Source organism: Ornithorhynchus anatinus, chromosome 9 (assembly GCF_004115215.2).
Source record: "Ornithorhynchus anatinus isolate Pmale09 chromosome 9, mOrnAna1.pri.v4, whole genome shotgun sequence".
Taxonomy (NCBI): Eukaryota; Metazoa; Chordata; class Mammalia; order Monotremata; family Ornithorhynchidae; genus Ornithorhynchus; species Ornithorhynchus anatinus.
The window spans coordinates 34,448,211-34,464,180 of NC_041736.1; the positions used below are offsets into that span (position 1 = coordinate 34,448,211).

Genomic DNA, 15,970 nt, shown 5'->3' on the forward strand with positions numbered 1-15,970 from the left:
CGGTGTGGATTCTAATCCCGGCTCCTCCACTTGTCTGCTGTGAGATCTTGGGCAAGCTACTTAATCTCTCTGTGCCTCAGTTACCTCATCTGTAAAATGGGGATTAAGACTGTGAGCCCCGCATGGGACAAAGTGATTACCTTGTATCTACCCCAGCGCTTAGAACAGTGCTTGGTGCATAGTAAGCACTTAAACACCATAATTCTTATTCTTATTAAAGAGAAATTTAAATGAGGCAGAATGCAAATTTTTAAACTGAAATGTGGCTGAAATATCAAGGCTGAGCTCTACAGTCTCAATTAGGAATCTATGATGACTTAAAAAAGTTATGCTGTTTCTTATGCCTCTGGCATTTGGTCTGTATTCATAAGACAAAAAGAAAAGCATGTATAAATGAATAACAATTTCCTTGGGGTTTTCCATCCAAAACGAGATAACATCCTTCTCTTCTCCATCCCCCCCAAAACAGGCAAAATTCCTAAAGGTCTCACTCTCTCTTGTTTTCATTTGCAGGGATGATCTTAACATAGGATTTAGGAAACCATCCTCTTCCTCCATGCACCTCACCAAACCACCAGTTTTCTTGCTGCTCCAGCACAGAAATGATGTCATGTTTTGAAAAGTTCAAGTGGTTATCTTTCTTTGCCGTCCAGGAGCAGAGTGCCTGAGCTTTTAGGTTTTCCACAGCCTGTCCCTGTCAAAAGAGAAATACAAGTGATCACCCGGCTTCTTAGTAACTACACCTCATATTTACAATAGCTCATGTAGCCTCATTACCTAAGACCTGGCAGGCTGGCTTGGTGGGTTGGTAGAATACTGTACTGCTGGCAAATAAAAATTTCAGAGGAATTTGGAACATGTAACAGTAAGGGCAATCTGGGTTCAGGAGCTCTCTCCTTGACCAGTAGAGTGATGAAATGCCTAGAACTATTTTTTTTAAAAATACATCACATATGATTGGGGTAACAGTTGGATAAGTGCCTATAACTTGATGGTGTTCACGAAACAGTTTTCAAAATAAAGTGTGCCTCAGGAGAATCTGGAGTGCGATTTACAATGGCAGTCCAAAAAATCTCTCCTACATACACAAAATTGTCTGTTTAAATGATCTCCCTACGTCCTGGTAAGTTTAGATTGCGTAGGTACAAAGGGTAACACTAAATCTTCAAAAATGTCTATATGACTTCAAATGAAGACAGAATAAATATCACTACTGAACGCTTCAATTTCTTCTCTGATTTCTAGGTGGTCTTAATGACCTAATTACTCCACTATTTCTGAATGAACACTCACTTTGAACTCTCAGCAGGCAGATGATTCCATTTATTTTGATTCTATTTATTTGCTATTGTTTTAATGAGATGTGCATCCCCTTGAATCTATTTATTGCTATTGTTTTTGCCTGTCTGTCTCCCCCGATTAGACTGTAAGCCTGTCAGTAGGCAGGGACTGTATCTATCTGTTGCCGATTTGTACATTCCAAGCGCTTAATACAGTGCTCTGCACATAGTAAGTGCTCAATAAATACTATTGAATGAATGAATGAATGAATGAGCACACCAGGATCAGGATCCCACCTTTCTGATTGCTACTGTATTTTGCACATGGATATGAAAAGCTTAAATACTTCATTTCTAATTCAGGGTGCATCTCAAAGTCTGTCAGAATATATTCTTTTTATGCCGCCCCACGACTGGAGAGGCCTCTGCTTGGGATCTCTGTCTTAAGAGAGGAACATAATCAACTCTAATAACTTTGTTTCCACTGCTTCCCCTGCACAAAGGAACTAGAGTTCTGGAGTTCAGATTTAGGCGGTTTGTGCTTAGGCTGCAATGGCAGCTAGGTAGAAAGTCCTGTCACTGAATCCTGCTCCGGGCCGGGAAACTTTTCACCAATTTCAGCTCCAAAAAATCCTCATCTCCATCTGAGAAATGGCCCGTTCTAGTACCCACCAAGGAGGTAGCGGGGTCGTTTTGTGATGAAGCAAAAGGGAAGCGAGGGAAATAAAAAAGGTTAACGAATAACAGACCCAACGATATATATACGATCATATCAACGATAATATACCTGTCCATGAATTGGGGATACTGATCCAGGGGATGCCGTGCGAGTAAAAGCTGATTTTTTCTGCCATGTCGTATTGACAGTTAGGTTTGAGAAAGCTGTATTTTGGTAATCGGATTCTGTCGCTTGTTGACTTGAAGAAACTGGTCTGCAAATAGAGCATATGGACATGAGGTTCTGAATTGCCTGGTCCTAATTATTACCTATTATATTTCAGTTCCATGCATCCAGACATAACTAAATCTAGATCTGCAGGAATTAATTTATGATATTTACAATAATAAAGATGGAAACAGTGTGGCCTATTGGAAAGATAATAATAATAATAACGTTGGTATTTGTTAAGCGCTTACTATGTGCAGAGCACTGTTCTAAACACTGGGGTAGATACAGGGTCCTCAGGCTCACAGTCTTACATTTTAAAAATAAAATGTTGGTATTTGTTAAGCGCTTACTATGTGCATAGCACTGTTCTAAGCGCTGGTGGATACAAGGAGATCAGGTTGTCCTACGTGGGGCCCACAGTTTTAATCCCCATTTTACAGATGAGGTAACTGAGGCACAGAGAAGTTAAGTGACTTGCCCGAAGTCACACAGCTGGCAAGCGGCAGAGCCGGGATTTGAACCCATGACCTCTGACTCCCAAGCCCGGGGTCTTTCCACTGAACCACGCCTAGGAGACAGAGGACCTGGGTTCTAATCCTGATTCTACAACTTGCCTGCTGTGTGACCTTGGGCAAGTCAATTAAGATTTTTGTACCTCAGTCTCCTCATCTATGAAATGGGGATTCTATATCTGCTCTCTCTCCCTTACTTAAAATGAGAGCCCCGTATTGGACAGGGACTGCCCCGATCTGATTATCTTGTATCAACCACAGCATTTAATACAGTGCTTGGCACAAAGTAAGTGCTTAATAAATATCATAAGTATAGTAATAATAATCATGGTATTTGTTGAGCGCTTACTATGTGACAGGGACTGTACTAGGCGCTGGGGTGAATGCAAGCAAATCGGGTTGGACACAGTCCCTGTCCCCCGTGGGGCTCACAGTCTCAATCTCCATTTTACAGATGAGGTAAGTGAGGCACAGAGAAGTGAAGTGACTTGCCCAGGTTACACAACAGACGAGTGGTGGAGCCGGGATTAGAACCCATGACCCTCTGACTCTCAGCCCCATGCTCTCTCCTCTACGCCATGCTATTAACAGTCGTAGCGGTAGAACCTCAAAGGACAGGATGCTAAATATTAGCATACTGATAAAAATATGAATTTGCTTACATGCACATTCGCAAACCTTACTGAATTGAGGTGTCAGTGAAAAACTTACTCGGGGGAAGCTGAGGTAGTAGATAAAGATACTGTAGGAGGAAGTAAGGCCTTCTTAGGAGATAAAGCTTTTTCACTTTCTGGTATTTTTTCTACATAGTTAGAGGGAAACCAACCAAAATTTCCTTGAAAGCTACCATATAACCAATCGGGTTCTCCTGTGGTTTTTTCATCAACCTAAAAAAAATAAAAATGGGGTAAGAGAACCACAATGAGCAGGCTCTTTTATGCATTCAACTTGGTGTGTGATCATAAGCATTCAATCAATCGTATTTATTGAGCAGGTACTGTGTTCAAAGCACTAAACTAAGAGCTTGGGAGAATACAATATAACAAGCAGACAATGTCCCTACCCACAATGAGCTCGCAGGCTAGAGTAAAACATTTTAGTAAGCATCTGTCTCCGGGTTCAGTATTCAGCCCATAACATTCATTCTACCATTTCACTAGAAGGCTAACCAGGATCAACCCCCTATTTGGTTTTACTTATTAAAACTACTTAAAATTCTATCAACATCGTTTGTATAAAACTGTACATTTAATTTTCCCTAAGAGGTGAACACAAGAGGATGTGAAACTGAATAGTTATTCCCTAGCTTTATTGCCAAATGCAACTTCACCTGAAGTATTTCCAACTAAGTCTCACTGAAGACAGATACCGTGCTCGTATGCTCTCCCAAATGCTTATGATGAGATTCTAAACATAATAAGCACTCAGTGAACTGGTGAGAAAAGTACAAAGTTGACTAACTGCAAATCCTATTAAAAAAACCCCCTGATGGAAATGATTCAACATGAACGTTTTCTCCAGATAGAGCTAAGACCCCACAACTACCAATTATAAGGAGAAAAGAGGAAAACAAGAGCTTAATATTTAGTTCATATTTTCTCAATTTACATAGCTAAGCTACAAAAGCATTAACAACCTCTAAGTCAGGCAATTTCTTGTAGCGGTGCATGACCCGGAGTTCCCTGTTGTAAACCAGATGTCAAGAATCAGCAAACCCAAGGAGCCTTATTTTTTCCCAACTTCCCAAAACAGGAAATTAGAATCATAAATTGTTTCCATCAGAGTGCTACTGCAATAATATCATTAAGCACCCAAAATGCGGAGAGCACTGTACTCTTTTTTTTTTTTTTTTACACCACTTATGTTTTCAGAGCAAGGAGTTAACTTTGTTTCTTACCTGAATGACATCCCCAGAATTAAAGCTCAACTCATCATGATTTCTTGCTTCAAATGGATATAAAGCTCTGTAATTCACCAGGATAACTGATGTCCTACACTCGGAGGTGTTCGAAGCCCCGCCTGCAAAGAGAACACAATTTGAGTGATTCGGTACATCTGGATGTATGTGGCTCTGGCAACAGCCCAGAAAACAATTAAGTTTTGGGTCCAGGCGGCTCATAATCTTTGAGGCGAACTGAATATTGAACAGAATGTTGAAACATTTTATTCAGAAGCATAGGTAGGAATGAAGAAGGGAGTTGAAAGACAAAAAAGGGTGCTCATTCCAACCATGCTGAGGGGCAAAATCAAGAGAAAACAAGAACACCAAGGAACAAGTTTATATTCAGCATAGGCAGGGATATAACTGAATGCCCAGTTCAGTTGTTCTGAACCCTGCAGGCTTTCAATATTTTCTTAATGACTCTACTAAGGCTGAAGATTTAGAATACAGTGGACAAAGGGGAGTTTAGAAGGTCAGTGTGCTGCATACAATAAGCACTCAATAAATATAGTTAATGGATTATGAGGAAAAACTGAAAGCCAAATGTGGTTCAAGGAGGCCTACAAAACCAGGGCAGTATTGGAAAATATATCACAACATTTAGAAACTGGAATGTGAAGAAACTATTTGTCTCAGAGAAACAACCATCAGTCACTATTTGGGAATACTGGTGTGTGCTGCAAAGGCATACAAAACTCTCAGTTCCAAATAACAAAATACATCTCCACTGTCTAAGCCCAGAGTATTATACAAAATATGAAATGTTTTTTGATTAAAATCTTAGGATTCACAAATTTAAATAATAAATGATGAGCCCCCCTTTCCCCTCCTCCCTCTCCCTTCTGCATCGTCTATGCACCTGAATCTACTCTTTAAGCACTTGATTTTCACCCCACACACTTCACCCTACCTCAGCACCAGAGCGCTTATGTACATACCCAAAATTTATTTCAAGGTCTGTCTCCCTCTCTAAGCTCCCTGTGGGCAAGGAACATGCTTACTAACTCTGTTGTACTGTACTCTTCCAAGCACTTAGTACAGTGCTCTGCACATAGTAAGCGCTCAAGAAATACCATTGATTACCTTCTTTTTTCAATGGTGGATTACAATTTCCTCTCCTCAGCCTGCTTTAGTAAACCTACAAATTTTTCATCTACATTTAACGTAGGAACATGTTTCACTGACTTTAAAGTTGGCAGCATCTTTCTTTTCTATCTCTTCCTTGGAGTGCTTTTGCCTCTCTTCAGCTTCCTGATTTGTCATCTTCTTGTTGCTTTTGTAATTCCATTTGTCTCTGAAAGTCAAGCAGGTTATTTCTTTCCTCACCCCCATATTGTCTTTCCTCCTCAAATCGCCTTCCTCTATTCTTGGCTGCCGCTTCCTCAACTTTCTGCTTTTCTTCTTGAATTTTATCCTGAAGTCGTTCCTCCTGAAGTCGCTTCTGCTTCTCTTCTTCTTCCTTTCTAAGATTTTCTCTCCATAGGTTTTCTTTTTCCTGCTTGGCTTTCCTAGGAGGGGAGAAAGTGTTCAATTTAGACAACACTGTTGGGGGACTAAACTTGGCTAAGAATAATGGAATCCAAAGATCTGGGTAATCATAAATACACCGTTTCACTCCTGTCTTCTTAAAAAATACTACTCCCCTTACCTAATCTCTTTTCCTTTGCCTAGTGGATAAGAGCATGGAGCGTGGGAGTCAGAAGGACCTGGATTCTAGTCCTGGCTCTATGACTTGTCTGTTGGGTGACACTGGGCAAGTCGCTTCACTTCTCTGAGCCTCATTTACCTCATCTGTAATATGGGGATTAAGACTGTGAGCCCCATGTGGGAGAGGGACTGTGCCCAAGCTGTTTATGTTATATCTGTCCCAGTGCTTAGACACATAGTAAAAGCTTAACTAATACCATTTAAAAAAAGGGTCTTTTTCTAGTAAAGCCTCAGTGACAGGACCACCCATGGCAGCTCTCACACCCAACATATATATATATATTTAATCACATCTATTAAGCGCCTACTATGCATCAAACACTGTTCTAAGTGCTGGGGTACTACACTTGACTTTAGTATCACAAGTTGGGAAAATGCAGCAATGAATCAGAAAAAGTGCCCTTTCAAGGTGCAGTGTGCAGCTTGCACTCCACGTAAACAACGTGCCCTTGGGCCTAAGTTGAGTCAGAGGGCTAGGCTCCAGTGAAGACCCAAATGTTGACATCCCCGTAGAGGTCCGGGTGAGATGTCTTCTAAGAGCAGAAGACCGTGGAAATGTACTTGGTAGACTAGGGCCATTATGCGAAGGAGCTCGATGTAAAGGTCAATGAGCAAAGAATAAAGGCAGGGGGCAAAGGCCAGTCACTGCTGCTTGCTGTCCTCCGAAGGGAGGGTGGAGAAAGCCCGGGCAGTGGAGACCTTTTCACCGAAGACGCTTGTGCAGGTCTCGGCCCTAACTCGGACCAAATGCCACAGAGATTAATTATCTCTGTAGGAGAAATTCTCAACGCCCCTGGGTTGAGGGCTTAATAGAAGCAGGGTCTTTTCCTATGAATGTTTTCTGTATGCTAATAAGTGTTTTCTTACTGTGATACTGAATATTCTGGTTTATGCCTTCCCTGATGGAACCCCCTCGTCCCTAACAGGGCTTATTGGCCTGTTAACATAAGGCCACTATGCATCTTTATTTCACCTGATTCCTTTGACAGTGATATGGATTCTCCTAGTTTAGACCCATTTGCCTATCTGAAAAAGAAGAATTGTCAGCCTCCAAAATAAAGGGTGAGGGGAAAATTCAACTTGGCATTCAGCAAGTTATCATGTCACTCGCATCTGGATTTTATCACCTTGCAAGAAATAAACCACGTACCTTGCCATCTCATCTTCTGTTTTCTTCTTCTGAATAAATTCAGCTCTTTTTCTTTCAATTTCTCTCAGTTTCTCTTGCTTGATCCTGTGGAGTTGTTCAAGGGCTAACTGCTGCGTGTTATAGCTTTCTCTCAGATCCTGAGAAGGAAATTCAAGGGTAAATAAAAGGAAAATGTTTTGTTCCTATCAAAATGGTACAGGCAGACCTGGACTTTGAACATTTTGCAATTACGACACATGCACGTATGACATTTCCAATTAAGCTTTACAACAGAGGTCGTGGATTCTAATCCCGGCTCTGCCACTTATCAGCTGTGTGACTTTGGGCAAGTCACTTAACTTCTCTGTGCCACAGTTACCTCACCTGTAAAATGGGGATTAAGAGTGTGAGCCCCATGTGGGAGAACTTGATTACCTTGTATCTACCCTAGTGCTTAGAACAGTGCTTGGCACATAGTACGTGCTAAACAAAGATCATAATTAATATTATTACGGGGAAGGGGATACCCTGAGCATGAAATGAGTTGAAAACAAAATTCAAAAGAGTGGTGTTGGATGGAGGAGGAGAGGGAAGACCACATGGAAGACCACTGGGATAAGGGGGTTGGAGGAGGAAAGCCAGGGAGTGGCAGGGAAGTGGGAAATGCGTTTTAAAAACCACAAAGAAGGGTAAAAGAGATGGGCGATTAAAGAAGGCAGAATGTGGCAGAGCGGGAGATCAACAGGGGGAGAGATGGCTATCTGGTCACCAAGCACAGCACGAAGAATGGTCAACATACCCAATTTTGAAAAGGTAAAATTTGGCTAGCCTAATGGGGAACCCTCCTGAAGTAGTATAGTAAAAATACATTAAAATAACTAACTTATCTAGCATTAATAAAGTATACTTCCTCCCACTTTGATGGTAAACCCCATGTGGGACAGGGACTGTGTCCAAAATGATTATCTTGTGTCTCAGATTGTGATCCCCCTGAAGGACAGTGTTTATTTTCTCCCGGCACTCAGGACAGTACTCTGCACAAAATAAGCTCTTAATAATTGTTTTTACTACTATCTACCCCAATGTTTAATACAGTGCTTGGCACATAGAAAGTGCTTAATAAATAACACAGTAATAACAATTAATTATTAAAGATACAAGTCTTTGTAATTTTGGTAAAAACAGAGTATCTGATCTTGATTCTGGAATTCATCCCCTGTTTGTGACACTAGTCCAATGAAGAAAATTAGATCCAACACACTTCAACTTAAAATGCAGTGCTCAGGAATCAATTTATTCAATCCTTCAATTGTGTTTACTGAGCACTTACATCGCGCAAAGCACTGTACTATGCACTTGAATCAACTGTGCCAAAGTCTGAGGACTGCCTGTATTTTAATTAAGGCCCATATTTCTTATCCATTTAATAATAATGTTGGTATTTGTTAAGCGCTTACTATGTGCCGAGCACTGTTCTAAGCGCTGGGGTAGACACAGGGGAATCAGGTCGTCCCACGTGGGGCTCACAGTCTTAATCCCCATTTTACAGATGAGGGAACTGAGGCACAGAGAAGTGAAGTGACTTGCCCACAGTCACACAGCCGACAAGTGGCAGAGCTGGGATTCGAACTCATGAGCCCTGACTCCAAAGCCCGTGCTCTTTCCACTGAGCCACGCTGCTTCTTCTTTACACATTTACTCGAGATTATATACCCAAATACTAATCGGTGAAGGCTATTTATTAAGTGCTCGCTGTGTGCAGAGCACTGTAGTGAGCACTTGGGAGAAATACAATTCAAGAGAGTTGGTAGATGAGATTCCTGCCCACAAGAAGTTTACAGTTTACGGGTAGCTCCGTTCTCCTGTAACACGGGAGCTGTGGTCATGTCGAACCCCATGTTTAGTACTTGTGCCTGAATCTGCACATATACGCTTACGACCCTTCCCTCCGACGTCATCTAGGTTCTATCCAGGCAGGTGCCCGCCGTCAAAAGAACATTCCTTAATTCCCCAAGATCACTGTACTCAAAACGTATTGTGAACCCATGTGATTAACTTGTACCTACCCCGGCGCTTAGTATAGTGCCTGGCACACAGTAAAAGTTTAACAAATACCATTAAGAAAGAAAAGAGAACTGAGGGTACTCGATTCCCTACTTAGAATTCATTAAAAAAAATCAGATCGCGGATTGGATTATGATGAACATTTAAAACATAAAAGTCTCCTAGGCACCAGTTACATTATAAATCCACTTAGGTCATATTTTAAAAAAGCAATCTATTGAATCTTTGGAAGCAGAGTTGTCGAAGGAGGTTAAGGGCAGCTCGAGGGAAAGCTGAAAACAGCAACAGGTTTGCAGTGCAACTTTTGGTGTGCAGAGGATGGAAGAGATTGACGCTCACGCCTCTTCATCCATTCCAGCAACTAGGAATAAAAGCTCACCTACAGTTACGTCACCGTCAAAAGCAAAGGACACTGATGTACGAACACGCCAAACTAATAACTGAACTGCTCAGGTCTGGGCAGAATCTGGAAAATCAGGTCCCTCAGACCAACCCTGTTCCCTCCCCACCCGGCACTGACGCCGGCAAAAGCAAACTGACTGCAAAAATGACGCTGGGAGAATTTAGTAGGAGTTCAGTAAGTCTCATTCACTGGTAACATCAAGGCTTATATATGCCTGAAGGAGTGTAATAACAACATCTCTCTATCCTTAGATATCTCTATCTAAGGAGGCAAATCTAACAGGGATTTCTACTCTGGACAAACATTAATCTATAAAGGCCTTTTCCCAAACCAATTTCCTTAAACAAAGTAGAACTGCAACTGAGAATTCAATCATGGATGCCAAAAGGCAGTTCTTCATCAAACAGTGAAAAAGACCCAGTTTTTCAGAAAAGAAATCACTCCCTCAAAGTCCCACGTGTGCACATTCACTTAAACCGGATGACACGACAACTGCGGAAATGTTCTGATCATATAGTAGCTTCTTTTTTTCAAACTCAGAAAAATGTCATGGAGCTCCTGAAATGACTCAGAGTCATTTAAAATGCAAGATATTATCGAGAGTGGTTTTAAAGCTTTGAACCCAGAGGATAAGTGACTAAAAAGGTTGGGTTCAGGCTACAGGGCTGGTTTGTTTTGACAGCATGGCTTACTCTCTTCTCCCAGAAATGCCATCTGACCTGGTTATTCACCTGATTCTCTTCCTACCTCTCTAACTGCTCTCCTACAGTCACCTTCACTGGTTCTTTTTCGGTGTCACACCCACTATCTGAGGATGTCGGGAGAAACAGCGTGGCTTAATGGATAGAGCACGGGTCTGGGAGGCAGAAGGAACTGGGTTCTAATCCCTGCTCCACTACCTGTCTGCTGAATTATCTTGGGCAAGTCACTTCACTTCTCTGTGCCTCTACTACCTCATCTGTAAAATGGGAATGGATTCTTTGAGCCTCAAGTGGGACATGGACGGGATCCAACCCGATTAGCTTGTATCTATCTACTCCAGTGCTTAATACAGTGCCTTGCTCATAATAATAATAATTGTGGTATCTGTTAAGTGCTTACTATGTTCCAGGCACTGTACTAGGCGCTAAGATAGATAGAAGCAAATCAGGTTGGACACAGTCCCTGTCCCATATCAGGCTCAAAGATGAGAAAACTGAGGCACAGAGAAGTGATGTCGACTGGCCCAAGGTCCCCCAGCACACAAGTGGCCGAGCCAGGATTAGAACCCAGGTCCTTCTGTAGGGTGTACATGCTAGGAGGAAGAAGCCAGATTTTATGGTTCCTTCCCAGAATTTATGTCACCACACAAATGATTGAGGCCTATACACAATATATACACCATAACTAAAGCAGTGTGGCCTAAAGCATGGGCCTGGGAGTCAGAAGGGCCTGGGTTCTAAACCTGCCACTTGTCCACCATGGGCAAGTCACTCTATTTTTCTGCGACTCAGTTATCCCATCTGTAAAATGAGGACTCTGTGATCCCCATGTGGGACAGGGACTGTGTCCAACCTGATTTGCTTGTATTGATCCCAGTGCTTAGTATAGTACCTGACACATAGTAAGTGCTTAACAAATGCTATAATTATAAACTAAAAGGCATACTTTTAGATTCCTGACAGTGGACTAAAACAGGCAGTTATTCATTCATTCATATTTACTGAGCGCTTACTATGTGCAGAGCACTGTACTAAGCGCAGTTAGATAGCAGAAGTATATTAAAGCAAGCAGAAATGAAAAAAGCGTATATTATTTATAGTGAGTACTTCAAGCAAAGATTTTCAGATAAATGCAAAGAATAATGCAAATAAAAAATTAGAGAAAATTGTGAAATTAAAAAAATGCTAAAGATTAGAAAATAACCTTAAGTAAGAGGAAGAGGTTGTTGAGACAGCTTAGCAGAGACAAAAGGCACTGAAGAACAGAATCATCCATATTCCCACACTGTAAGATAAGGCAGATAAAAAGCCATATTAAACTTTGCATAATTTTGTATATTGTAGGGAAGATAGCTTGGCTGATCTGTCCATCAACAATAAATGATTTGCTTTTTCTAAATCTGTGTTTCCATTATGCAAACAGGTACTGATATATGGTTTTCCCCCAAATTACCTCTCTTTAATAGATGCCACTGAGGACTCGTTCCTATAGTCAAGAAGTTCATTTTATGGTTTATATTAATGTAACTAAAAATAAGCCAAAAAGAGAAAAGCAGCAAAGAAAGTGCACGTTGGAAAACCGTGTGCCACAGGTAAATTTTAGTAGCCCTCTACACCTGGCACTCAAAGCTAGCAAATGTTTAGTAATTTTGGTCTATTCCTCATTTAGAATTATTCACTTTAAGGCTAGATAACTTTCTGTTTTCTTTTGGCACTTGCAGTTGCTTTAGCATAAAAGAACACCTGATTAATACGGTACATTATTCACAGACACACGATATGGATCAGAGAAGTCCACTAGTCCACTGTGGCAAAGGAATATGAATTGAAGTTGTGTAATTTGAAGAGTTAGAAACATAGAGTACTATATGCATTATATTAACTATAAATGGATTAGTATTAGTGCTAAGAAACCTCTCACACAATCGGAGTGAATGAATAAGTCAATCCCATGATTACATAGCTAGTTCAAGTCAGATAACCTTGTTTTTTTAAATTGGAACCAAAGTTAATTTTTTTTTAGAGATAATTTGCTATGTTTGGGGGAAGGCTTCATTGTCAAAATTACTTTAAATGTATTTTTTTCAAGCGTCTGGAAGTCCAACCCTCGTAACTATACCAATAACAGTAAAATAATAGCCGATCCACAGCGGATTAGTGCTTTAGTAAAGGACGCAGTTAATTACACAGGGCAGCTATAAAAACATTTTTACTCCAATTTGTCTCTCAAGACCTAAGTATAATTGGGGTGAAGCGAAGTCTTAGACTTTGACAAAATGTCTGCTTTAACTGTTATTTTTCATAGGATACTCTTTCAAAACTTGAAATACAAAAATAAGACTAGGGGGAGAAAGGGAAAACAACTATAGCATCAAATCATTAAGAATGATAAAAAATAGGAATACCTTGAGTTGATTATTAAATGTATCCATTTCTGAGAGTTTAGATGCCGTTTCTTTTTCAAGGGCATCTAATTGCTCTTTAAGTCTTTGGCACACTTCTTCCTTTTCCAGTGACTTCTTATGAAATACGCCAACACCCAAATCTGAAATAGAAGTTGTAAGACTGTTGTACTGTACTCTCCCAAATGCTTAGTGCAGTGCGCAGCACACAGTACGTTTTCAAAAAATACCTCTGATTGACAGATTATAGTCAGGATAAGACAGACCCATAAAGATTCAAGGATACGTGCTGAGGATCGATGCTAGTGCGGGCCAGTTGGGGCCATAACTGGCTCTAAGCAACTCCTCGTTTGCTCAGACCTATCAAAAAGCCACTCAGAAATTAGTAGGAGAGGTTCACATCCTCTCGCTCCCACTCACTGGATTTTTCAGTAATGATTTGGGAGCAAATTGGCCCTGGTTGAAGTGTTCAACTTATACCAAACCTGGTTGTACAAACGAGGAAGTCAGTCATATTAGGTAAGCACTTACTATGTGCAGCACACTGAATTAAGCACTTGGAAAAGTATAATATAAAGAGTTGATAGATATATTGTTGATAGTCTGGAGGAGGAGACAGACATTAACATCAATAAAGTTCCGATAAGTACTGCTGGTACTCTGGTTAGTAAAATATTCATGTCTGGAAGTGAAGTAAAGTTTCTGATAAGACCACACTGACCAACCCTAGAAAAGTGTTCAATTTGTTTTAAGAGAATAGTTTGCTCACTGAAATTTTTGAAAAAATTCAGAAAAATGAAGTTGATTACTTGCAGACATTATTTCTTTGCCTGGAGTTGATCACAGAGATGCAAGAATTACTTGGCTTCTCTACTTCAATCACTCAATCAGTGGTATTTATTGAGTGCTTACTGTGTGCAGACCATTGCACTAACTACTTGAGAGAGTACAATACCAAAAGAGTGGGCAGACAGGTTCCCTGCCCATAAGGGGCAGACAATCTAAAGCCATTAAAATAAATGACAGATAAGTACCTAAGTGCTGTGAGGCTTAGCGTCAGGGTGACTATCAAGCGCTTAAAAGGCACAGCTCCAAGTGCACAAGTGATGCAGGAGGGGAAGGGAAATGAGGGTTTAGTTGGGGAAGGTCTTTTGGAGGAGATGTGTTTTTCACTAAGGCTTTTCATTCATTCATTCAACAGTATTTATTGAGCGCTTATAATGTGCAGAGCACTGTACTAATGTACAATGTACTTGGAATGTACAATTCAGCAACAGATAGAGACAATCCCTGCCCAATGACAGGTTCACAGCCTAAATGGGGACTCTCTTTCAAAGAGAGAAGAGCAGTGATCTGTCAGATATGAAAGAGGAGGGAATTCCAGACCAGAGGGAAAATGAGGGCAAGAGGAGGGTGTCTAGACTGATGAGATCGAGGTACAGTGAGTAGGCTGGCACTGGAGCAGCAAAATGTGCAGGTTTAAGCAGGAAATCAGTGAGGCTTAAGACAGGGGGTGGTGAGCTGAATGAGTGTTTTCAAGCCAATAGTAAAGAGTTTCAATTTGAGGCACAGATCGATAGACAACCACTGGAGCTTTTTGATCAGTGGGGAGATGCGACCTCAATTTTTTTTAAAAAAAAGATCTAGGCAGCAGAATGAATATATGAATCAATCAATCACATTTATTGAGAGCTTACTGTTTGCAGAACATTGTACTAAGTGCTTGGCAGAATACAAGATTGAGTAGGTAGACATGTTCCTTGCCCACAAACTTACTGTTTAAAGTGGGGGTAGACATTAATATCGATAAAAAAATTTTGAAGGAATGGGGAGGTGTGGACTGAAGCAGCAAGGTATAGTGGCTAAAGACCAGGCCTGGGAGTCAGAAGGTCGTGGGTTATAACCCTCACTCTGCCACTTATCTGCTGTCTGACCTTGGGCAAGTTACTTTACTTCTCTGTGCCTCAGTTACCTCATCTGTAAAATGGGGACTGAGACTGTGAGCCCCACATGGGAGAGGGACTGTTTCCATCCCGATTTGCTTGTAGCCACACCAGTACTTAGAACAGTGCCTGGCCCACAGTAAGTGCTTAGCAAATACCACAGTCATTATTATTGTAGAAAAATGATCCGGGCAGCAGAGTGAAGTAGGGACTTGAGTGGGGAGAGACAAGAGCGAGGAGGAGGCTGATGCGGTAATCAAGGCAGGATATGAGAAGTGCTCGCATCAGGTGAGTCGCAGTTTGGATGAAGAGAAAAGGGTGGATTTTAGTGATGTTGGGAAGGTAGAGCCGACAGGATTCGGTGACAGACTGAATATGTGGGTTGTATCAAAGAGAAGAGTCAAGGATAATGCCACGGTTACAGGCTTGTGAGAGAGGAAGGAAGGTGCTGTTGTCTCCAGTGCTGAGAAGGACAGGGAGGACACTGTTCTCATGTCATCTTTCACACTTTTGTCCTTTTATCTCAAATTGCTAGGTGACCACGGAATGGATCGAAATGAAGTAGTGTTGAGTAGAAGAGTTTAAAGAAAAGAATCGGATCGACATAATGTTGCTTCGCATACAAAAGGCTGGAACAAAATTTAATTTTCGACACTTACTAGGAGTGCTATCTAGTTGAATATGCTGAATTCTTTCGTTTAAGACTTGCTTCTCTGGCACCAGATGAATCAGCTTATTTTGATATTCCTACAAAAAGAAAAAGAAGCAAAATATCTATCTAGATAATAGTATCTGCCGTGTTAGAAAAATCAAGTGGACAGTGGTTTCCAAAAGTCATAAAATAATAATTCCAAGCAAAAAAAATCACACCAAGTGAAAAATCCAATTTAAGCACAGATTTTTCAGAAATGTCAGCAATTATTTATTAGCGGCAAGAGAATTTATGCCTTGCTTGCGAGAACTAGTGTAACTACTCAAGTTCCAGTGAGGTTAATGCC

At 40.9% G+C, this 15,970-nt stretch overlaps 1 protein-coding gene across 4 annotated transcripts in view; it reads right to left on the reverse strand.

The window, feature by feature from the left end:
* ITSN2 (intersectin 2) overlaps positions 1 to 15,970 on the reverse strand; it is a 125,393-nt gene that overhangs the window by 45,525 nt on the left and 63,898 nt on the right. For 3 of the 4 annotated variants that reach the window (XM_029071732.2, XM_029071734.2, XM_029071735.2), the window contains exons 15-23: positions 15,632 to 15,719; positions 13,033 to 13,172; positions 11,832 to 11,912; positions 7,481 to 7,617; positions 5,950 to 6,131; positions 4,579 to 4,700; positions 3,393 to 3,568; positions 2,068 to 2,212; positions 492 to 694 (exon numbers count right to left, since the gene is read on the reverse strand). In XM_029071732.2, the coding sequence (XP_028927565.1) occupies positions 492 to 694; positions 2,068 to 2,212; positions 3,393 to 3,568; positions 4,579 to 4,700; positions 5,950 to 6,131; positions 7,481 to 7,617; positions 11,832 to 11,912; positions 13,033 to 13,172; positions 15,632 to 15,719 (1,274 nt within the window). The remainder of the gene's footprint in view (positions 1 to 491; positions 695 to 2,067; positions 2,213 to 3,392; positions 3,569 to 4,578; positions 4,701 to 5,949; positions 6,132 to 7,480; positions 7,618 to 11,831; positions 11,913 to 13,032; positions 13,173 to 15,631; positions 15,720 to 15,970) is intronic. The other variant, XM_039913170.1, reaches the window with a different exon arrangement.